Raw genomic sequence first — 23,610 nt, forward strand, 5'->3', positions numbered from 1 at the left:
AAACACCAAGAGACGGAGAATTAGAGCTCAATGCAGTAAAAGAGTTAAAATTTTGCAAGCAAAAATTTCAAAAACCACTAAATTTGACATCTCTTATCTGAGATTTATGTAATACATTCCTTTTTCAATAAATACTTGTCTGCAAGTAGCTTTAAATCCTGAAGAAAAGACACTCCTTTGTCGGGAGATCCTCAGGTTTTTCTTAACTCTCTCGCACCTCTTTTTACTACTGTATTCATCTTCTCATCCGCCACATGTGAAATCTCTGATCATTAATTCCCAAGACTAAAAGATAAGATTAAAAGATAGACGGGATAATCACAATTCCGCTTTTATTACAGGAAGAATTCATAATTAAATATTTCACAAGATACCTGAGAGAGTTTGTCCATAAATGGCAGAAGAAAATCATATTAAGAATAGTGACCGTCTCATTCAAGGTTTGACGAAAACTTTGAAACTTTATTTAATAGCATCAAATCGCTACGAGTCAATTGGTTGCTTCAAAGACAATACAACCAGTCCTGCCATAGAAACATTGGAAGGAAAAGATGATATCTTGGATGGTAACTACTCAACAAGGAATGATTCCATCGACAAATGTTTTCGTGCTGCCGAGAGGCAAAGATTTCACATCTTTGCGGTTCAGGATGGTGGACGATGCCAAGCCAGTGCTTCGGCCATAACGACCTTCCACAAGTATAACCAATCACAGCAATGTCCACCTGGTGGTAAAGGAGGAAAGCAAATCAATCATGTCTATTACATTAAGGGTAGGAGTGTACTAAACATTTTATACCAAGTTATCCATGCTACAACCGCAGTGCCCCGCAAGGCTGGAATTATGGATCCCCGTGATTTGGATTTAGTCGCCCTAAAAAGCTTTGCAAATATTTCCGTATAACCCCATACTTTTCTAAAACAAAGCGGCAGTTATTATTTATGCTGCTGTTTTCTGTTACAAAGAATTCCGTGCATATTGGAATATTATGTTTTAAGGAAATCTTGCTAAAGCTTCTGTTTCGATAAAATTTGCTTAAATTAAAGGCAAATTGTCGCTTATACACCCATTTTATGTGATGTGTGATGGATAGGCGTTTCTTTGTGTTTTGTGGGAGCAATCATTTGCCTTTCGAGAAGACCACGACTTCTGCAGAGAACTGCTTTTTGCATACTTCACTTGCTGCAGACCTATTACTGGATTCTATTCGAAATATTTGAGAGGGGAATTTTCCGATAACCCAAGGGAACTGACATAACAGCAAAATCAATCGAAAACCCTATTCCTATCAACTTCCTACTTACTGGAACTTTTTCATTTTTGGATTGAAGGTAGAAAAAATTTTGGGCCGTTTTTTTTTTTTCCTCTGAATTCTTTTCTGGAGGAAGTTTCTATTACAGATCATGAAAAATCCGACAAATTTGAAAAAGTGTAAGCAACGTGGAACTGTACACCTACCCCTCCCCTGACCCAACATTAACTCAAGCTGTTTATGAGTTGACTGTGGTTGGGTTTGGGGAGGGGTAGGTGCGAGGTTTCTTTGATCAAGATCGACATTGATCTAAAGTATGAATGGCAAAATAAAATGCACATGCAAATAATGTTTCTTGAAAAGAACATTATAAATGATCTCTGAAGTGAATATGAGACGACTTCAGGTGATTCCTCAGAAAAAAAAATTCGAACAATTTTTCCCTTCAATGTTCCTTACCAATGTCTGTTTCAAAAACTACAATAAAAAAAATATAGGTCACCAAGCTTCTTATCTCTTCCTGCTTCGCTCTGACGAAGAGCTAACGCTCGGAACTTCAGCTTGAAACTCTTTACCGCGGTTCGTTATACTCTCCCACCGACGTAGCACCATAGTTTCTTTTGAAACTTACCCCCTCTATTTACATTTTTGTTACCTGGTCTAGTTGATAATTACAATGTTGTACGGCTCTACTTGCTGTTTACTCTTTTAGGACATAAAAGTGTTGGATGCTACAAATTGGATGGTACAAGTCCTTTAACCCATGAATTGATTGGGTCCGATCCTATCTTGAATGGAATTTACCCTGCACAGCCTGGGAGCTTCATTTCAAAGTGCGCAGTGGCTGTAATTAGAGCAGGTTACAGGTTATTTGCAGTTGAGAATAATGACACGTGTTCAGCAAATGCTACTACACCGCAGAAAATTGAAAAACTTAAAGAATCTAAGAATTGTGGTCTTAGGGACGCCAATGCATTTCAGGTTTACAACATCAGAGGTAATTTTAAAGTGCGAGCCCATTTCAACATTGAAAGAAAGGAATATTTAATTAAACTTGAAATGATATATATATTACAATTCTACGCTTCAAAAACCGAATTAGCTGTCTGTTAAGAGCATCTTTTTTAAAGGACCTTTTGGTCTCGGAACTCAGCAGCACTGGTAGCGGCAACAAACTGGTTTATTCCAATAATTGATATTTTCATGAAAATGATACCTCCCCGCTCAAAAAGCTTTTATACGCATACCAAGTATTAAAGTGTCACTCTTAAATACCTTTTCTAAGGTTCAAGAAGTTCCATAATAAGCTAACTATGTAAGCCTCATCGGCAAAAAATAGCCTTGCGTAATTCCCTATACTCAAGTTTCTACATGTAATTGGGAATTTCTAGAAAGACCTTTACCTTAAAGGTTGATCAAGCATTATTCTAGTTAGGTTCGTTGAATGTTTTAGAAGTATTCTGACCCACGAGCAAGTAGACACGTTTTCGTAACACAGTCAAACTGATATCTGTTGTTTATCATGAGCGACCGACATAATAACACCGCTTTAAAAACGTTCGCCCGTTTTGGGTTCACATCAACTCATTTCGGATAAAGGATGAACGCCATCAATTAATCCAACAATTTGCAGAAAAAGTAATTAAAACGAGATTTCTATATATTGTGGGCTTTCAAAGTTTTATGTGAGAAAATGCTTGATAACATCAATGAAGAGATCTGATGCTCTTGATCTGTTAAAATGGAAGATTATACACCAAGCTCTTCGCAACAACGTTTACTCACAAACATATAATCAGAACTAAGGAGATATTTTCTCATTAACAAAATACACCTGATGTGGGCAGAAGTAAAAATGTACTTGATTATGTAAAATGGAAAATATCTACCAATGGCGTGTGAGCAATTTAAGGTATATTAAGATGTTGCGACTCTCTATTTTTTTATTTGATTATTTTAGAATTCCTTTTGTTTTAAAATAGATTTACGTTGTCTTGGAACACTTGGTATGGAAAGTGGTGCAATCACCAATGGGCAGATAAGTTTCTCGTCCCAAAAAGAGAATGACGCGAAAATTGTAAGATTACATCACACAGAGAGGACTTGGATAGCTGATGAGAATGATATTTATCAGTGGCTTCAGCTCGATCTCAGGGCTCAAAACACTGAAGTAACACGAGTAGCAACACAGGGATCCCATCAACATAAAAAATGGGTAAGGAAGTACAAGCTACAATACAGCAACTTTGGAGTGAGATTTCAAAACTACACGGAACAAGGACAAACCATATCAAAGGTAAAACTGATCAGAGGCCTGGAAGGGTTCTAAAACATGAGCTGCTCATTGTACACAAAGCCAAGTTCATTCCTTAACTGAAAGTTCCCAATACATTCTTTGAGTAGTTTGTTAGGACAAACAGTCCTCTTTGCAATCAGATCAGCTTCGTCTCTCGATTTGTTACGATGCATGAGTCGGCAGTTGTTCAAGAAAGTTGTTACGATGTATGAAAATTTCATACATTTACCATTTTCCTTTCCCTGGTACAAATCTCATCTTGATCCAGTTTTAGACTAACCTCAGATAGATATTTGTAGAAAAAGTTCGACTTCATTTTACCGTACGGTGGCATGGGATAAATTTCATGAATCAAATCGCTCGTGATATATTTTACGGTTTACCTTAAATTCTTATCTGTACAAGGCGGGCACGTACTGCGCATTTTAAATAAAAACACTCAACATTTATTCACATCTCTTATGATGCAGGAATTTGACGGAAACATAGACGAGAACAGTGTCGTTTATCACGACCTGAACCCATCAATCACAGCAAGGTACATACGTTTTCTACCAGTGGAGTGGGAAGATGAGATATCATTGAGAGTGGAACTGTATGGATGCGTGAAAGGTAAGGAAAATGGCTTTCCTTTAATGCTGATAATCATTGTATACATTACAGTTGATCTGATCATAGGAGCTCTTTAAGGTTTTTCATTTCGTTGAAAGTTTCTGTGATTGTGTTAACGACATTTTTTAGCTCGGTGTAAACTACGCTTGATTGATTACTTCATGATCTCATAGCTACTTTTATTTCGCTGCTGTAGATAAGTTATATTTGTAAAACGCCTGCTAACCTTTCGTAAACAGAATGTGGAAGATTTCTCGGCATGCAAAGTGGTGAAATCTCTGATGGACAGTTAAGCACCTCTTCAGAGAGAGATTTTAAACACTCCGCCACTGAGAGCAGACTTCATGTTGTAAATCCTGACAGAGCGGGATCTTGGGCAGCTGAAAATAGTGATACGGATCAGTGGCTCCAAGTTGATCTGGTTATTCTACACACTCGAGTGACACGTGTGGCAACACAAGGAAGTAATAGACACCAGGGAGAGTGGGTTACAAAGTACAATCTGCAGTACGGCAACGATACTGAAAGGTTTTACAATTATACAGCCCCAGGACAAAACACAACGAAGGTAAAATTGATTTCTTGTGTATTGATTCTCGTTTAGACAAGAAGAGAAGTATTTTTGGATCATCATTTGCAGGGATTTTGCAAACACACCGCCGGTAATAATTGCATGATATTAAGCCCTCCGGAGGAACGATTATAGGAATGGCGTATGAATGAGTTGTGGGACTGTTTTCACATCGTAATAACTGACGTAAAGTTAATGAATAAAAATAAAGTGATATTCATAAAATTAATTCTTATCAAAGAATTAATGGAAAACCTCTTATGTTGTTTATTCAAAGGTTTTTGCCGGAAACACTCATCAGAATACCGTGGTTTATTACGACCTTAACCCACCAATCACAGCGCGTTACATTCGTTTTAAACCAGTAGAGTGGCAGGACTGGATATCAATGAGGGTAGAACTGTATGGCTGTGTACAAGGTAAGGCCTGAATGACAATAACGATTGAGGGGTACCTCTTGTAACTAGTAATTTACACCAGATAATGCTTCATTTCCTGTTCGAAAGCGAGCGCTTGGATATTGTTTACTATGTGTCATCTAAATCACAGTCGAGCTCCTACAAGTTGACGCGAGTTTTCTGGACCAATAACAGGGCGAAGAGAGGCAAAAAACCAATAAAATCCTGAACAACTTGTTGTAATCATTTGAAAATTTCTCTGCATAGTATTATTCAATTGACTCATCAGCTTTGGTGACATGGAGTTCCTTCCTTCTTTACTCTCCTCTTTTCACTGTCACGTGTGATCGCCGAACCACAAACTGGAATAATCTGACGAGAAAAACTACTCTAATTGTGGGAATGGAAAGGAAACCTTGTCTTCTCTTGAGATTTTTAGATTCCCCAACAACAAAACCTCGTGATGGCTCAACCGCACAGTTTATAAAAGTATCACGTCGGTATTCAAAAACCCCATTTTGATTCAGGTCGGCAATCAATGTGTTGACAATTTCTTACCAACAACATTACTTTTATTCTATGGTTTTATGCAGGATTTACAGCTGTGTTTACAAATCTTGGTAAGATTAGATTAGAGGGTCCAAAGTCGATTGGTAGTCATTACAAAGATCAAGACCATGACGGACAAGTAACAGTGTCCAGCGGTATTCAATTGTGGATTGTGCCACGCACTGGTGAATACAGAATAGAAGCAATAGGAGCCTCAGGGGGGTACAGTGAGGACAGTTTTATCAAAACCGGAGGGAGAGGGGCACGAATGATTGGAAACTTTAATTTGACCAAAGATGAGATCATTCATGTGCTTGTTGGTCAAAAAGGGGAAAAAGGGAATGAAAACCCAAAAACTGCCGGAGGTGGAGGAGGTACATTTGTAGTGAGAGAAAACAACAAGTCTTTGATTATAGCTGGAGGTGGAGGAGGAATTAAAAATATATCGGAACAACATCCAGGATGTGATGCGTCCATAAACACAACAGGGAATGGAGGGTATAACTTGCCATTGGGTTCAGGAGGAAGCAACGGAAATGGAGGAAACGCCAGTACAAAATATTCAGGTACGCGGAGAAAGAAGAAAAAAACAAAACAATCAGTAGGTTCAATCCATCAGGACAAGAGGACGACTGTAAGAGTTATCAGAACTTAATTATTGAAATTACTAATTCTAACTTTGAAGCTTTTTCTTTTCTCGAAGGCATATCAGTTTTTTAAAAAATCCTACGCATCACTTCATGTACATTTCTTTTGTCCTGATAAGCTGTTCTATTTCTAGCAATTGACTACCCAATAATATTTTTGAATAAAATTCTAAAATTGAGAAGTGCACTAAGTTGATAATATTGCGAATCATCGTTTAAACGCTCTTAAGTAAGTAGTCAAATAGAAGCCATTTATGAGACATCTGCTTCTCAGTTTTCGTTTATTGTAGGTGGTGGCGGCGGCGGCTTCTACAGTAATGGACAAAGTGCTTGGAGCCTTTCTGGTCGAGGAGGTAAAGGATATCTTCAGGGAGGAGAGGGTGGAAGTAGAAGGGGTGGGTTTGGAGGTGGCGGTGGTTTACGTGGAGTTAACCGTGGAGCTGGAGGCGGTGGAGGTTACTCTGGAGGAAATGGTGGAGCTAATGAACAGTTTTCCTGTGGGGGAGGGGGTGGATCTTTTAACAATGGGACAAATCAGCAGAATGAATGTTGTTTTAATAGGTATGGACATGGTAGAGTGATCATCACTTTTCTTCAGTGACATGCCCTTGGCAGCACTTTCTCTAACGTGTAAGGCTAATTCTGTTTTGAAGGCTGATTGTTGTTAGTCTTTAAACTCCGGAATTGAATAATATTTTGTTTAATATTCAAGGTCAGTTACTGAGCGCTTTAAGGTGTTGGCCAAACGGTGCAACCTGAGGAATTAAAGTCATTTGTTTTTGAGTTCAGATTTTAGATTTACAAACAGTTTTTCAGAAAATATTTTTTTTGTGAACATCTCCTGACATAAGGATCACGCTCCTATAAAAACTGCTGTTTTTGTTCTTTTTTCGGCTCTTCTCTGAGCAATTTATCAGATGGGCATGTGCATCAATTGAGAACTAATTAACAAATAACATGCAGGTAATGAGGACTAGAAAATGTTGTGAAATTAGTATTTCATATTTTTCTGCACTTCAATCATTACATATATTTAAGAATGATTTTCAACTGACTACGAGGGTTTGTCAATTCATTTTTCTTACTGAAGTCAAAACCAGACTCGATTTTCAATTTCAATAAAATCAGTTAGACCCAGTATCTTTGTTTTTCCGGCCGCTCTTTGGGCCGACTGATTGCATTTTTACGCATGACACAGATTGCAGTTTTACTGCCATTGGCGCTGGTTACAAATTATCCAAAAAACTTTTATTTGATTTGGGATTTCTATGGCCTCATTTGTTGATTATCAACAGAATCCTCTATTTACATATATTTTATCTTTGTTTTGGTTTTACAATGATACTCTTGATTCAATGTTTCAAAGCTTTCAATAACGCCTTAGGTTGGAAGGATCCGGACAGTAGTAAAAGAGAGGGCCGAAATATGGTGGCGAGGGCACAACTCTTACGCTTTGTGGTCTCACTGATAAATCTCATCAATGATTCGGTCTCGTTTCTCGAAATACGTGAAAGCAAAAGTAAGGATAGGAATCAAATATTATGTCGTTCTTCGGTGTTCTGTTTCAAAACCACGTCCATTCATTGGACTGGGAATACTGATACGCCTACAGAGCGAACTGGTACCGTAATAGTTGGTGTTATAATAGAGTGTGTGACCAAAAAGGCTCTCAGTCTGACCACTGATCAGGACTCATACTGGAACAGAGTTCTTTTAATAGCTTTCGCTGGAACTGTAAGTTAGATCGACTATGTGACGATCACGAACGTAGTCGTATCTTGGTTGAAATCATCAATTTATAATTACTCATTAAATAACATGCAAGGAAATAGGACTAGCTAGTATTTTAAAAAGAAACTATTGTGAATTCAGTTCTTCAGATTTCACGTGTTACATTATAGGAACGCTTATCAATTGACTGTAAGGGTTTATCATGTAATCAATTTGTTTTTTCTTTGTCAGCTCAAAACAAAAAGCAACTTTCAATTTTCATACTCACAGTTAGATCCTTGTTTCTCCACCCTTTGGGTCGTATTTTGCTGCGCACGACACAGACTGCATTTTTTACCGCGACTAGCGCCGGTTGCAAACTATTCGCGAAATGTGTGTTTTACTAATTTGTGATGCGTTTGGTGTCTTTTGGTTTTTATCATTGGAATACGTCATTTTTTTATTGTTTTAGTATTGGTTTTAGGATTTCCAGTCAATTGAAAAGGGTTCAGTTTCACTTCTAGCGGAATCCTGTAAAGTAACTGAAGAAAATTGCCCAGGGTTGATGCCAAATTGTCGATGTGGCCACTTTAAGTAATGTGTTTCCAGATGTTGATTAATTGAGAGGAGACTAACGAATGCTAAAACGAGATTCAGTCAATTAGGTTCTGTTTCTCTTTTCAGAGAGCGGGGCATAAAAGCGGTTATATATGCCAACGTGTTTTATATGACACGTTTAAGTTTCCGAAAAACTTATTTACTTGTTAGATCAGAATGCTTTTGTCGACATTTAGAATAAATTTTTAGGAGGCTCTCACGCTCTTCCATGTAAAAAGGAGGAGAAAGGTGTAGTTGTAATAACAACTATCATTTTGCGTGAGTTTTCAGTCAGTAGTGTCAGTTAAAATTACTTTATGTTAAAATCAATAAATTGGTTCCTAGATGTCAGTAATGGCTCTTTACTTAGTTGCACTTAAGTTATAAAATAACACATGGAGAAATAATAATTCTTTATTTGGGGAAAGAACGTGGAAATATGTTTCACCGAAATACGAGAATCCTCAAGTTCAGTGCAACAATTTTCCGACCTTCGATTTTGGTTTTTGGTTTATTTGCTTCCTTATCCTTTCAGTCTCTTTTCTTGCCTTACTTTCTCAACCCTCTTAATGTTGCCTCCCTTGGTTAGAGACGGAAGATTCACTTACGACTCACGTGGCCGTTGAATGGCCTTGAACACAGGCCTAGTGGATAGTGAATTGTAGATATAAGAGGCAGTTTGCGTCCCTACTAACTCTGCAAACATTCTCAAAAGTTAAAGGAAATTTGGGATGTGTCCAGGAAATTTACCGAAATTTGCAGAAGCGGGTGCGGGGGTTGGGGGTCTTGCAGTGTCTGTATATGAGCTGAAGAAATTTCAGGGACATGACTGTTGCCACATTTTCTCAGATTCTCCTTGCATTAAAGGAATCGTTCAGAACCTACTGAAAGTAACCAGCTCAAGTTGCACCATGTTGGCAGGTATATAATTTTCGGGTAATTTAAATAAGAAACTAAAATCTTACAAGTTGGCGTCTTTAGGAAAAAAAACCAAAATAAACTGTTTTTTCGACTCATATTATTCCTTAAAATCTTTGTCCCGAGTATGAGATGGAATTTTTGATCTTCAAAAAAAAAATTGTTGTGCAAAGATTCGGGAAAAGATGTCAAGCACCCATTATCTCTCAAGTCTTAGCTTCTTGTCATCTCTGATCATACATGTCTATAGTTCAGTGATTATTATTGAAGAGAAGATTTGAATAAGTGTGAGGATAAAATCTTGACCCTTTTCCATAAAATTGAACCAAAGCCCTTTCATATCCCGAAAAAAAGGGTAATTTGGGGCTTGAGCACTTTCAAGCCGAAGTCAAAATATACTGTAGTATTCGTGGATTTTGTCGTGTGTGGTTATATAAAAAACTTGTCATGTTGATGGGGCTAATTATTCGCTAGCACAGTTTGAAAACAACTGAAACGAGTCGGTTCCTGTTATTACAATCTCTTGCAGAAAGGAAGTGATAATTGTTTCGCAATAAAAAATCCAACTTTGCTCGAAAGTTCTTTGAAAAGACGTGAAGTGAAGCATAGACGGGGCTTTTCATCTCCTTGGCCCTTGCTCGAGAAACCCGTACCCCCCGTCAACCTTCCCTGTACAGCAATCTCATAGCGTCTGAATTAAAGGCGGCGGGGGAGGAGGGGGAGTTGGCACAAGACTCTTCTCCTCACATCGGTATAATGAGTTATTTCGTCTAAATACTTACTCTTCTTGCAATAGTATGGGATAACAAATACATTTTACAAGAGGCTCGTGAGTATTTTGTCATTTTACAACCCAAGTTTTTGAAGTAAGATGAATACAAACGGATAAAATTTTGGGGAAATAGCTTTTGGAGAAGCCTAAAGGGAAATTTTACCTCAGAGTAATTACTCACGTCTCTGCAATGCTGTTCATGAACGTTTTTGACTTTTCGATCCCATAGGATGGATAAGATGGCCAGTGGCGGACCTTTGTATTTTAAAAAGAAGTTGAGAGGCTTATTTCAACTTGACTGAAATAGCTCGGCTGGATCGACATAAAACCTGACACCGCTTTTCTACAGTTTCGAAATGAAAATTAATTATCATGGGCCAAATGAAGATTTAAAGAAAAAAGCGGTTCTTTAAACCTTTCGCTGAAACATGTTATAGGTAATAGAGCCTGACTCTTTGTCACAATTTGGCTTTTAAGTTGATCTTAATAATGTTTGTTCAAATTTCATAAGATCTAAATCTGAAGATTAGTGCATTTCCGGTTTTAATCTTTAAAAAAGTATTCACAATAGTTAATATGCTTTCAAACTGATGCACCCTAAAAGGCATGAATGCTAGAAGCTTTTTACTCCCTGATGCTTCCTACGCGCGCTGAATATCGATAAGATGTAGATGTATATCTTGGTTTGGATAATTACCAATTTCGTAAAACTCGTAGCGATTCGTCTAATAAGGCATAGCTTAGGCTTTTTCTGTCTTTGTTCAGAGTGAATACACTGAACAAAAATAACATTAACAAACAAAGAAAACGGAAGAGAACAAAAAAGCAACCATTTCAAATATATTTGGCCCCTTGTTTTAGGCAGAATAATAATCTAACCTGCATAAAGCGATATCGTCATAGCGAGTAAAATTAAGAAAGTATTCACATTTTTAGACAACATCTGTCGGCGAGTCTTATGTGTTCAGTAGATTTAATTTGGCATCACCGAAGAGATCACACTCCATGCAAGTTATTAAAAAACTGTCATGAATAATTTGCGACATAGGTGGTTTGTTTCTCGGCTACTAAGTATGGGTTCTTTACCAATGTGATCTACAACTGGGCATGACAGTAGGAATGAAATCTCTTTATTTAAAGCACCTGGTAAGGGTAATTATCTTCTACGTTATTTGGTTCTGAAGTGTTTTAAGGTTAGGTAGATTAGTTTTTGAATAGACACTGAATCGCAGGGAGCTTTGTTCGCTCCACAATAAGGTTTTCATAACTAAGGGGTGGTCGTGTGGTCAGTTATTGTTATTAAAAATGCCTGATTATGGGACAAATATTAATTTTAAGGGAAGCGCGATCATTTTTTCCCAGGAAAGGAAATGAAATTGATCTAAGACGCTGAAGACCGAAAACTATTCACCCGTGTTGTTAGTCCTGAAAAGTTTGAACTAAGAAAGTACTCACTGAGAAAAACGCAAGAAAAGCCTTGAAAGAATCAGGAAAATGTCGAGTGCATAGTAAATAAGAACGTTGACTTTTAATTGAGGTTTAAAAGGGAAAAGAATATGAAGAAAGTAGTTTAATTCGTTGACCTGTAAACAGATTGCAATTAAGTAATAGAGGGCTTTTTCAGTGTTTGCATGACTTCGTCTACTCGTGAAGGAAGTTGGAAGTATCCGTGGAGCCGATTGTGCAAACATTCGGATGTGTCTCGGGGTACCTTAAATTCAAAAATTATTCCCTGGACCTTAGATGAAGCTAGGAAAATACTTGAAAAAATATGTCTCACTAATACGGATGAACATAAAACGTCACTTCCTATCATCTTAGCGCACCTTTCTATCGACGACTGCGTACGTAATATCTCAGCTACACTCTGACAGATAATTTCCCTGTAAACCAAAGTTTAATAAGGAATCGAAAGGAATCAGAGACGATGATATATTTGACTACCGTATAAGCTGTTGCATGCGACAGATTTTTGCCGAGCAAAAATTCATGCTGACATCCTTACCGACGACACCACCTTTGACTAAAATCATGTGCGAGAAGAATTCAATTTAATACCAAGAGATCTAACTCAATACTTAATTCTCTTGAAGAAATGCCATGGATTTCATGTCGTTATGAAACTCTTGAAAATTGGAAGACTAACAACTGAATCTTCATAGCTTCAGCTACCTCTAATTTGTTCAATATGGTTTCTTCAATGAAATGTATATGGCAGCACTTTTCCAACTGGATAGACTGAAGAAATTCTGTTTTTAAGGCTGATTGTTGCTTGTTTTTAAACTCCATAGCTGATTGGTTATTTTCTCATTCTTCAGGTTTTTTTTATTAATGGTTTAAGGTGTAGGTTAACCAGCGCAACCTTTAGGTATCACAGTCGTTCCTTTTTAGTTCAGAGTTTGAATTTACAAAGAGTATTTGCTAGAATATGTTTATTTGTGCCTACTGTCTAATCTTTTTCGCACTTGTTCTTCAAAAAACTTTTCGTGTTTCACCTTCTTAATAATTCCAATAAGACCTAATGTCCCTAAATGATATAATGTGTCTGAATCATTCATAAATGCATGATTTCTTTTAAAAAAATAAATTACTGGCTCTCTCTCACACACATAGTCGAAGAAGTTTAATTTCTGGCATGATTTTTAATCATGGCTAGAAAAAAATTTACAGTACTGTAAATACTTTCCTGTTAACTTGTTTTGTTTCATTTTTCTTTGTGGAGATTATTTGGTCATCACTGGTAAATTTAGAAAACCTTCAAAGTAATTTAAAGAAAGAAAGAAAAGTAGGCCCAGTTACTCCTGTAGGGGTATCGCAAAGAGACCTGGGAATTGTCTTGTGGTAATTTTGCTGTTTCTGATCGAACATTCATGAAAAGACGTTCATTAACCATTAAGAGTTCCTGCTTTCCAGAACTTAAAATCGTCTCGAGTCGTAAAATCATAGTATTGAGCTTCCTGCTACTTTTGATTATGTATGTTTATAGCCCAGTAATTATTATTGAAGTAAATACATAATTAAATAATAGAATAGAATATTTAACCTGTTTCTGTAACAAAGCCTCCTGTAGGTCCCTTGAAAAAATTTGAATATTTTGGGCATGGGTAATTATAACCTGAAGTCAAAACACACTGTTATATCCGCTGGGATGGTTTTGTGTGGTTATATAAAACCTCATCTTTATAGATATGGTTAATTATTCGCTTGCACAGAGACAAGTCGGTTGCTATGGTGACAATCTCCCGCCGAAAGTAATAAGTGTAGAGTATTTGAACGCATATTTAACTACAGCTGTCTCAATTTGTCTGATGTTCCTCGGCATAAAGTTGAAAAAACTCACTTAAGCTGTTCGTTGGAATTATAGCGGGCGTTTTATGGGAACATGCTGTTCGTTTTCTACTGCTTTGTTCTCACCGTTTTGGCTTCTCTAATACCAGAAGGACAAGGTGAGATTTTCCTACGGTTATGTCCTAGCTCATGTGTGAGTACTATTTAAAAGTTTACCGAATCTTTATGTTACATTTTTATCATCCTTATAAACGTAACTAAGCCTTGAGATATCCACACAAACTTCTTCCCGAAATATTTAAGAAAATAAACTAATTTTGACCAAGTTTCGCTCTAGATAGGCAAAAGACAATGCTCATATTTTATAAGAAGTTCAGAATTAAAATTCTAGGGAACAATTAATTTTACTTCAAAATAATTAATCAGGTCTCTGCAATGTCTGATATAAACGTTCTCGACTTTTTGATGCGGCACAAAGGATAAGATGACTATAGGCAGATCTTCGAATTTTAAAACAAGTGGAAAGTCTTGTTGAACTCAACTGAAATGGCTCGGCTGGATCAAATGAAACCTTGACACAGAAGTACAACCTTTCAAGTTATGTAATATAGTCTTTCGACTATAACGTTTCGGGGAAAAGAATTAAAAAGAAAAGAAAAAGCAACAGAACTTTTTACTTTTGGCTGAAACGTGTTATTTGCATCAAAATTTGACCCTTTTGGTAAAATCTGGTTCTAAAGTTGATTCTTAAGTTGATTCAAATATTACAATCCTATAAATTGAGGACTTTGTGGATTGCGGGGAGCCTCTGCAGAAAGGAAGTTGTATATGTATATATACATAAATACACACATACATTCATTATACTTGCTAAAAGGGGCTTTTCAACCCAAACAGGTGGAAAAAAATTTGTTAAACAAATTTTACGCAGTCCTGTTGAGTCAAAATTTAGATCGTTGACCGTCCACTCGTGGAGTTTCTCAGAGTATTTAATTTTCAAAGGTTTTATATTTCTCAGAGTATTTAATTTTCGTCAGTTTTTAAGTTTTTAAAAGCGAAAAAATAAAGGTGGCAAACACCACCTTGCTTTGCAAATGTGACACGAGTCTCGAAACAGACCTTTTTTAAACTATCTGCTATCAAAGCAACTTTAATTTGGTAGCAAAGTCTTTTTTTTCATCAAACACGGGTTTCACCGTGAGCTAAAAACAGATTTTCAAAATCTTGAAAGAGTGAATCTGCCATTTATCTCATGAAATATAAAGGATCACGAGATTTTGACGAACTCAGGCAAAATAAATTAATGTCTATCGTCCGCGTCAGTATGGCGAAACAAGAGCGAAATTATTTTAAAACAGTGAAGTTAGCACATTTCAATGATCGTGAAAAGATTTTAAGCCTTTTTGCTTTGAAGGAAATAAATGTGTTTGATTTTATTTTTCAAATACAGGAAAGTAAGTAGCTTAGTGCAGCTTCGGTCCGATGGGAAACTACGGATGTGTTCACTACAGAGGATGTATTTTTGAAAAAGAAGTCATCATTAATTGATGCAGTCAGCCTGTTTTGACTGACATGAAAATTTTTTCTCAGGCTCGATATTCTACACCTAACTTTGAGTCCTCACTTTCACTTAGTGTAGTAAATTTAAAAAGCAAATTTATTCTTACAGTTTATCGTACCATCAACACCAATCTGGATAATAAAGTTGTCCATCGAAAACGGAAATTTTCGAAAACACGCTCCTAATGAAGATGATGTGAAAATGCAGACTTTACCCTATGGCTTGAACGAAAAATTCTAGAAAAGGAATTTGTCAAGAAACTGTTAGTACAGCATGCGGCGTCCTATTTTCTATCGCTTTTCAAGTTTTGTTGTCAATTACTACTTGGACATCACATTCTAAAAAGCAGTCGCATGATTCCTTTCATCGTATTTCCACTTCACTCGACCAAAATGTGATATTTCAGGATTTATTGTTCCAATTACGCCCTTAAAATATGCATGCTCAAGGGTAAATTTCAGTCAGTTTGGTAAAAAGTTTTAATATACAAGGGAGTTTTTAACTCCTTGAGTTATACGTCAGCAATTTTAATTATCTCTCGCTTTGCTCTCATAATACTCAGTATGGTCCAAATCTTGAGTCAAGCTACATAACAATGAAAACCCGTACGCATTTCATGAATTGAGTTTTTGAGCCGAGACTAAACAAAAGCTCCCCCAAAACGTTTTGACAGTAACCTTTTTTAACGAACTAAACATGCTCAGACGAGATTACCAGCATCATTACGTGATAAACACGAATTACTCTACATATCAACACAGGTTGATTGTAGACTTCGGCGTCGACTGATCGATCGATCTTAATAGGTGATCGCATCAAAAAGTTATACGTTACTTAATATTAAATACTCATACTCCTTGTAATAATAACAAAGGGAATTTGTAGGGGTTCATCACAAAGGGGACACTACTTTTTGCCGTGATCATTCAGAACAATATTTAAAACTACTCGACTGGTGTTCTATGCAAGGCAGAAAACCAAAATCCAAATTAAGGTAATGATTCAGGAGTAACACTGCTCTAAATTCGTGTATCGGAATGGCGTGCTGTACCAGCAGGAGTTCCTCAGGGGACCAAACTCGGCCCCTGGTTATTTCTAATAATGATTAATGACCTAAGTGTGGCGAATACGAACATCTGGAAGTATGTAGATGATACTACCCTCGCTGAGTGTGTGGAAAAGAACGGAACCAGCTCGCTCGATGCAGTCGCGCTTTGATGAATTTGTTACAAAATCTCGTGCTGATGGTTTCCAGTTGAATGAATCGAAGTGCAAGGAACTAAGAATATCATTCACAAAGTCATAGAATACTTTAGAGCCTGTTACTATCAACAATGCGAACATTGAGGTTGTTCCTTCCGCTAAATTACTAGGTGTATGATATCGAATGATTTGCAGTGGAATGTGCACGTAGAAATGATATGTAAGAAAGTCGCTTCTCTACTTTCTTAGGAAATTAAAGCGTGCGAAAGTGCCAGCTAATGACCTTCTAAGTTTCTACATCATTTGCATACGCCCAGTTGTAGAGTGTGCATGTCCAGTCTATAATACCTCTCTACCACAATATCTCTCCGATCAGTTAGAACGCCTGCAGAAGCGAGCACTACGCATAATAAGCACTAATGATTTATCTTATAGACAGGCTTTAGAAGTTATTAACATACCTGCCTTGTATGGCAGGAGAGAGGTGATTGGTAACTCAATGTTTCAAGAGATAAGTAACGGCAACAATCACAAGCTTTATTCACTACTTCCGCCACCTTACCTTGGCACGTTGCGAACACGGAAAAATCGCGAGTTCCAAGTCCTGCGTTTTAAAGCCAATGGTTTTACTTACTTACGTATTACCCATCATGTCTGTGTGGCACATAGGGCAGCAACGAAATCCTTCCAACCCTGTCTATCTTTAGCCAGTTTTTCAATGGTGCTCCAGCTGTAATTGAGCCCCCTTAGTCTCTTCTCTACTGTCCTGCGCCAAGTTGTTTTCGGGCGCCCTCTGCTTCGTTTGCCTTCAGGTGTCCAGTGCATTGCAATTCTGGCTATGATGTTACTGGCCTTCCGCATCTCATGACCGATCCACCTCCATCTTATCCTGTTGACAAGTGTATGAATATCCTCCTGCTTGGTTTGCCTCAGTAGCTGGTCGTTTGATATTTTCTGAGGCCAGAAGATTCTCAGAATCTTCCTGAGGTTAGCTGTGTGGAAGGATGTCCTGTCCTCTTACCCTGATCTTTGTTGGGGAAGGGACATTAACACACACGGCCTCCGTATTCTTCAAGCTAATTCTCAAGCCGACCTGGTTGCTGAACATGCTGAGCCGGTCTGTCTTTTCCTGAATGTGCTGTCGTGTGTGGGACAATAGGGCTGTATCATCTGCGAAGTCGAGGTCTTCGAGTATAGTAAAAGGGGTCCATCTAAGGCCTCTTCGCTGATCTTCCACTGTTCGACAAAGGACCCAGTCGATAGCAATATTGAATAGCATGGACGACATGACACATCCCTGCCGTACACTGGTTTTAACTTCAAAACTTAGATCTCCCTGACCGATGCAACATGTGAAATTTAAGTAGAAGCATTTGATGATATTAATAATGCGTTGTGGAATGCCATATGCTCTCAGAATCTACCAAAGACTGTCCCTGTGAATGCTGTCGAACGCTTTCTCATAGTCGATGAAATTTACATACAACTCGCTGTTCCACTCAGTACATTGCTCAAGTATGTTCCGCAGTGCGAAAATATTGTCCGTACATCCACGCCCCTTGCGAATACCAGATTGCTCGTTCCGCAGGAGGTCATCAACAGCTTGGGTGATGCACTGTATAATGACCTTGTAAAAGATTCTACTCGGCACAGACAAAAGGGTAATTCCTCGCCAGTTGTTACAATCACTTAGAGACCCTTTCTTTGGTATCTTGATCATCACACTTCTTTGGTATCTTGATTATCACACTCCAATGTCAGCTCCTCTCCTCGCCTTGACATCCCGAAGGGATCTCCGCCATTTCCCATTGATCAACAGATGGTCAATTTCATTTCTATCCCTGCCATGTGATTTTATGGATCTCTAGGTGTGGAAAAAGGGTGCCCCCTATCACCGGATTATTAGTTGTGCAAAACTCAACAAGCCTTTCTCCATTTCACTGATGATGCCACTCCCGTGTCTTCCCATCACTCTGTCACTGCCTGAGTTATCGGCACCAACTTTGGCATTTAGATCCCCCATGATGATGATTGTACAACTCATATATATTAATTGATCTGATTTCGAATAATTTTAGTTGTATCTTAATCAATTTAGTGTTTACATAATGATAAGCTTTATTATTGTTAAATTCTTATGAATGAACTTTCTTAATTTATCATTATATAATTTATAGTTATAATTAATTTACGTTTTACATTTGTAAAAATTATCGTAATTCAGCCCTCGGCTGCAAGGGTAATTTTAATAAAACTATCTATCTATCTATCTATCTATCTATCTATCTATCTAAAGTTCCAGTTTTAATTAAAGTTCCTAGCACAACATAGCAACTTTCTAACTTAGTAGATTCTTTCTCTAGGTAATTGCCGCAATTTAAAGTTCACCAGTTTTCCTAAACTCGGCTTCCGGTTGGAGAATCACACGGTTCGAACTATTGACGTTGTCAACGAAGATCTCTGCATGTTTCAATGCTACCTGGAACCTAACTGCGTCAGTTATAACTTCTGTAAGATAAAACAGTCGTCTGGAAAACACAAGTGTGATCTGAATAACGCGACTATTGAACACGATCAAGACCTGGTGCAAAACGGAAGTTGTATTTACCGTGGAGCAGAGGTGAGGATGAACTCTATGGGCTAAAAGTATTATTCATTGTCCGAGAAAGCTTTAATACCGGACCAAGGGATACCCTAGCCTCTCTAACCCGTTAATTTTACCCGCTTGCAAGGGGAACAAATGAACACATGCAAGGGACCTGTCACGCCTGCAAAAATGTCATTTTAAATTTATCTCTTCCATTCTTTCCTAAGAATGCTTGTAAGCAGAATCCTTGCAAGAATAATGCAACATGCCAAGTTGGGTTTACAGACAGAGACTATCAGTGTTTGTGTGTTAATGGTCTGGGCTTAAAGGCCATAATTGTGACGAGGGTAAGGAATCCTATATTTTTATTAAGAAAGAAACATAATGTATAGGTGATACGCTCCTAAAGCCTCTCCCTCAATTGAAGTTCTTTTGGGTGATTGGGCAGACTCATTTGAAAGGGATGAGTACGAAACAATCCCGAACACGGCAATAGTTTGATAGTCTCAGCACATCGCAGGTGAAAGCTTTTGGCTTTCATGGCTTGCGAGAAGGATAATCCAGAATGGCACAAGTTATTCAAAATAAAAATTAGGACTTACATTTGAACAACTCAGTTTGCTTCTCATGGTTCATCTTGGAACGGGATTTTATCACTCATTTTTGTTTTTTTTCCCCTGTCATTCAGTCTCAATTTTCTTTAACGCGGTTTCTTACCCACCATCTACACGAACAAAGTGTAATTTCTCATTTTCCTTTCTTACGAGGCAATGTCAACAAAACTAAATACAAAGTCTACGCAGAGATCAGATGTGACCCCATACCTAGATAAAACATGAAGATCTTTAAGGAAACCAACTTAGATGAAGTCCATCGTCTTCTCTTTCCTTTTATAGACATAGACGAGTGCTTGTCTGGTAAACACAGCTGTGAGGGTAATACCACATGCAATAACACCATTGGGTCGTACTGTTTTTTTAAACTATTTTTTGTTGATTTAGATACCAACGAATGCACTGAAGGAAAACACGACTGTGATGTAAATGCTGAGTGTAACAATACCTTGGCATCCTACAAATGCACTTGTAAAGATGGATATGAGGGAAATGGAACCAACTGCACAGGTCAGTAACAAGCCAAGGTACCAAACAATGTCAAAATAACTCTCATATACTGATGGGATTTAATTTTGTTGTCATAGACATAGATGAGTGTTTAAAGGAAATACACGGTTGTGATGTGAATGCTGTGTGTAACAATACCCTGGGATCTTACAAATGCACTTGTAAAGATGGATATGAGGGAAATGGAACCAACTGCACAGGTCAGTCACAAACCAAGGTACCAAACAATGTTTTCACAATTCAAAAAAGTTAACTGTCAAACCAATTGATGTAAACTTGGCTGCTTCAGACAAGAAACGCGGTATTGACAACATGTAAGTTATTGGTTGAACAGACGCCGGCACGAGACTAGCAAAATTGTAGGGTGCTCTGCAAGTGAACACTATTCCAAAACTTTTGGCGTATTGATAGTGCTGTTTGTTTCCTCCTTTATTTAGAGAAATTATGGTCTGTTATCATTTGCGAGGGAGGAAATAGGACCATAAGTTGTGATATTGACCAAAGAACTATCGAAGTTGTGGATGCAAATTATGGTAGACTGGACTCAAACACTTGCCATCATTCCGAAGTTAGCAATACAGACTGCAAAGCTGCGAACTCTCTTTTCTTTGTGCGGTTGAAGTGCAACGAAGAAGCTAGTTGCGAGCTACATGCAGATTGTTCAGTTTTTGGTGATCCATGCCAAGGCACATATAAATACTTGGAAGTCAAATACAAGTGTGTGAATTTAGGTTAGTGCCTATAGCTATTGTTGTATGCTGTGAACTGGGAGGAGAAATGGCCTTTTGCTACCATTTAGGACGCATTTATTTTAGAATTGTCTTAGGCGCTAGATCACCCGTCCATTTTCAGTCGGGGGTGTATTAGGAAAAAAAAAATACGCAAAGCAGCAATTGCTAATATGGTCAGTATTCAAGTATCAAATCTTTTCACGAATTGATACTTTCACACTTTAATCAAAGACATGGCGGATAAGCATTCATTTAGTTCCGGAGTTTCAGTTTCATTTTCTCTCGAGTGGCGCCCTCAAAAGCAAAGGAAAACTCGACAAGGTGGTCTGGGATAGATTTTATGCACTAAGGAAGAAGTTCTGAACTGCCGTCTGGTCGGTGAATCCTGGGTGGATCATGTGTACACCAAAGGAGTGACAATTTTCAAGACATATGCAGAAAAATTCAATATTAGCATGCCAGACCATTTTCCTGCATAAATGGTGAGATAAAAAAGGTTCAATTCAATAATTCTGGATCGCACCTTCGTGTACGTTGCTGATGAGCACTGCTGCCGAACTAGAAGCAAATGAAAATTTAGAGGTACCCTCTGTCTTGACTCCTGGTTAATCATTCAGTAGCGCAACGAGATAGACTTATTGTATACATTGAAGAGAGAATGTCCACTACGACCGAGCGAAAATGGAAATTCCTGGTACATCTCAAAAATTTAAAATTCTTCATATTTTCTCTGACGATACCCTATAGTGGCTTGAGAAACGTGAATTTTTTTCCAGAAATATCTTTTTAAACCTTCATAAAATAAAGAAGCCGTCACGAGCCAAAATGTCCTGAAAGGCATCCTAAAAATACGTGATTGGTACCTTCCCATAGAATTCGCCCTTTTGAATTAGCATCATAGAAAGAACCGTTTCCTGCTTTCAACATTGCTGTTGAAGTCTTTGCAAGTAACTTGACTTCAATCATACGCCAGTGAATAAAATTTAGAGGTCACGGTAAGCCGATGAAATTAACTAAAATTCACCTTGGAATAATTTGTAATTTAGCGTGTTTTTTAAGGGACATTTTTTGTACCCGGTAAAACATCGGAGAAATTGAAATCGACATTCTTAAGAGAATAAATGCTGGCCTAAAATGGGGTGTAAAAATTAGTTTCGGGCTTTTTACCAGCGCCGGGTAGGAAGCATCTTAAAATAGCGGTTATCACAACAAAAGCGTGTCAACCGGAAGTCAACAAATAGCACATTCTACAAACCCGTAAGCAAAGGATTATAAAATGTATACATTCTAATTAATCCATTCTGTCGTCAGTAATCCACAGCGCTGAAGAACTTCATTTTTAGATCCTCTGAACAAGATATTGACCAAATATTTATTTCCGTGAGCATTTCAAAATTAGTGTCGCCCTGAGCCGGATCAACTTACATGGTTTTTTTCAATTTTCCCAGCTTATTTTTTCATGATCTTTTAGAAGCAAAACAAAATACCAAGAAGCTACACGAATAGACGAAACATAAATTCCCATCATGTAGATATACTACAGCAGTCAGCTAGTAAGTCTATTGGGAACTTTTTCATGCTTTGAGCATGAAAAACTGAGGCAGCGACACACGTTTTCCCAAAGGTGAACATTGCGACCTCTTATACTCATGTATTTTTTTTCTTCTTTTTCAAGGAAGCAACGTTGAATAATCGATCTAATCTATACAAAAGCGGAGAGAAAAAAGTGTGATTATGCGATTGTTAGACCCTGAGGTTTTTAACAGCATGAGGAACGAGAAGCAGCTAAAAAAGTGAACGGAACATTCAATTATTAATTATTTGTTAGCTGAACTATTTTACAGGGCTTTCAAGGAAACGAACAAATTGACGACATCTAGGAAAAAAAATAGCGACCATTTCATTACATCGACCCCCTAGTTCTTAGATTGGGGTGGGAAGGGGAGAAACCTTAGGAATGAGGTTGCGACATCAGTAAATGAATTCCAAAATTAGCGACACGGATATCCCACCTTAAAAGGCTTCAGAGACAGCTATTAGAACAAAATAGGAATCGGGTGAGAATAGGGTTCCCACCATTTTATCCATCTTAGGGGCACATTTAATTGACACACTTCATTATAATCAGTCGTCGTCGTTAATAATCCTAGAGCGTATACAAGACGGCGACAAAGATTTTCTCCCCATGCTCCCGACGAACTTTACGGCATGACTAAATGAAAGTTCTGTTGGAACATTTCAATAACATTGACTTAGCCACTCATTCCTCAACGCTGACATGCGCATTCCTCGCAAAGCGACTGCAGTTTTTTCGATGAATGCTTCTTGCGACTAACTGTAAAAAAGGGTTAATTTCCAAGTATACAAATATTTTGTTGAAGGCATACGTTCATTGTTACCAGTTGTTCACAGTTAATTGATGTGATTTTCCCAATTTTTAAAGCCACGGTGCTCAGTACTCATTGAAAGCCCGGAAATTAATTGTATACCTGCTTTTATAAAGACCTTTTCTTTTTCCAAGGATTCGAAATTTCAAGCGATTCAGAGCTTTACCGGGCAAAGAAAATGTCGCTTGAAAAAGTGCACGAAATAGAGAATTTTCAGTACACGAATTTTTAGCGATCGTTGAAAGTTTCCCGTGGCGCAACAATTCAAATCTACAGGTCTTTAAATTAACTAAAAAACTTGGTTAACCTTCAAAGAGACATTTCTATGCTTAAAACAGAGTTTTAATGCCATGCAACTTAGATCAGAGCAGATTGTTTGGGAGGGGATGAGATATGTTTATTTCAG

At 37.7% G+C, this 23,610-nt stretch overlaps 1 protein-coding gene across 2 annotated transcripts in view; it reads left to right on the forward strand.

Annotated features, from left to right (window-relative positions):
* LOC149039456 (uncharacterized) overlaps nucleotides 1-23,610 on the forward strand; it is a 51,255-nt gene that overhangs the window by 19,764 nt on the left and 7,881 nt on the right. The window contains exons 1-6 of one of the 2 annotated variants that reach the window (XM_089185548.1): nucleotides 1,931-2,250; nucleotides 3,236-3,549; nucleotides 4,020-4,161; nucleotides 4,401-4,729; nucleotides 5,010-5,151; nucleotides 19,964-20,086. In XM_089185548.1, coding sequence (XP_089041674.1) covers nucleotides 3,262-3,549; nucleotides 4,020-4,161; nucleotides 4,401-4,729; nucleotides 5,010-5,151; nucleotides 19,964-20,086 — 1,024 coding nt within the window. In that variant the 5' untranslated portion in view covers nucleotides 1,931-2,250; nucleotides 3,236-3,261. Of the gene's footprint in view, nucleotides 1-379; nucleotides 383-1,930; nucleotides 2,251-3,235; nucleotides 3,550-4,019; nucleotides 4,162-4,400; nucleotides 4,730-5,009; nucleotides 5,152-5,723; nucleotides 6,246-6,616; nucleotides 7,003-19,963; nucleotides 20,087-23,610 lie in introns of those variants that run through there. The other variant, XM_089185550.1, reaches the window with a different exon arrangement.

Source organism: Pocillopora damicornis, chromosome 10 (assembly GCF_964200805.1).
Source record: "Pocillopora damicornis chromosome 10, jaPocDami1.2, whole genome shotgun sequence".
Lineage (NCBI taxonomy): Eukaryota > Metazoa > Cnidaria > Anthozoa > Scleractinia > Pocilloporidae > Pocillopora > Pocillopora damicornis.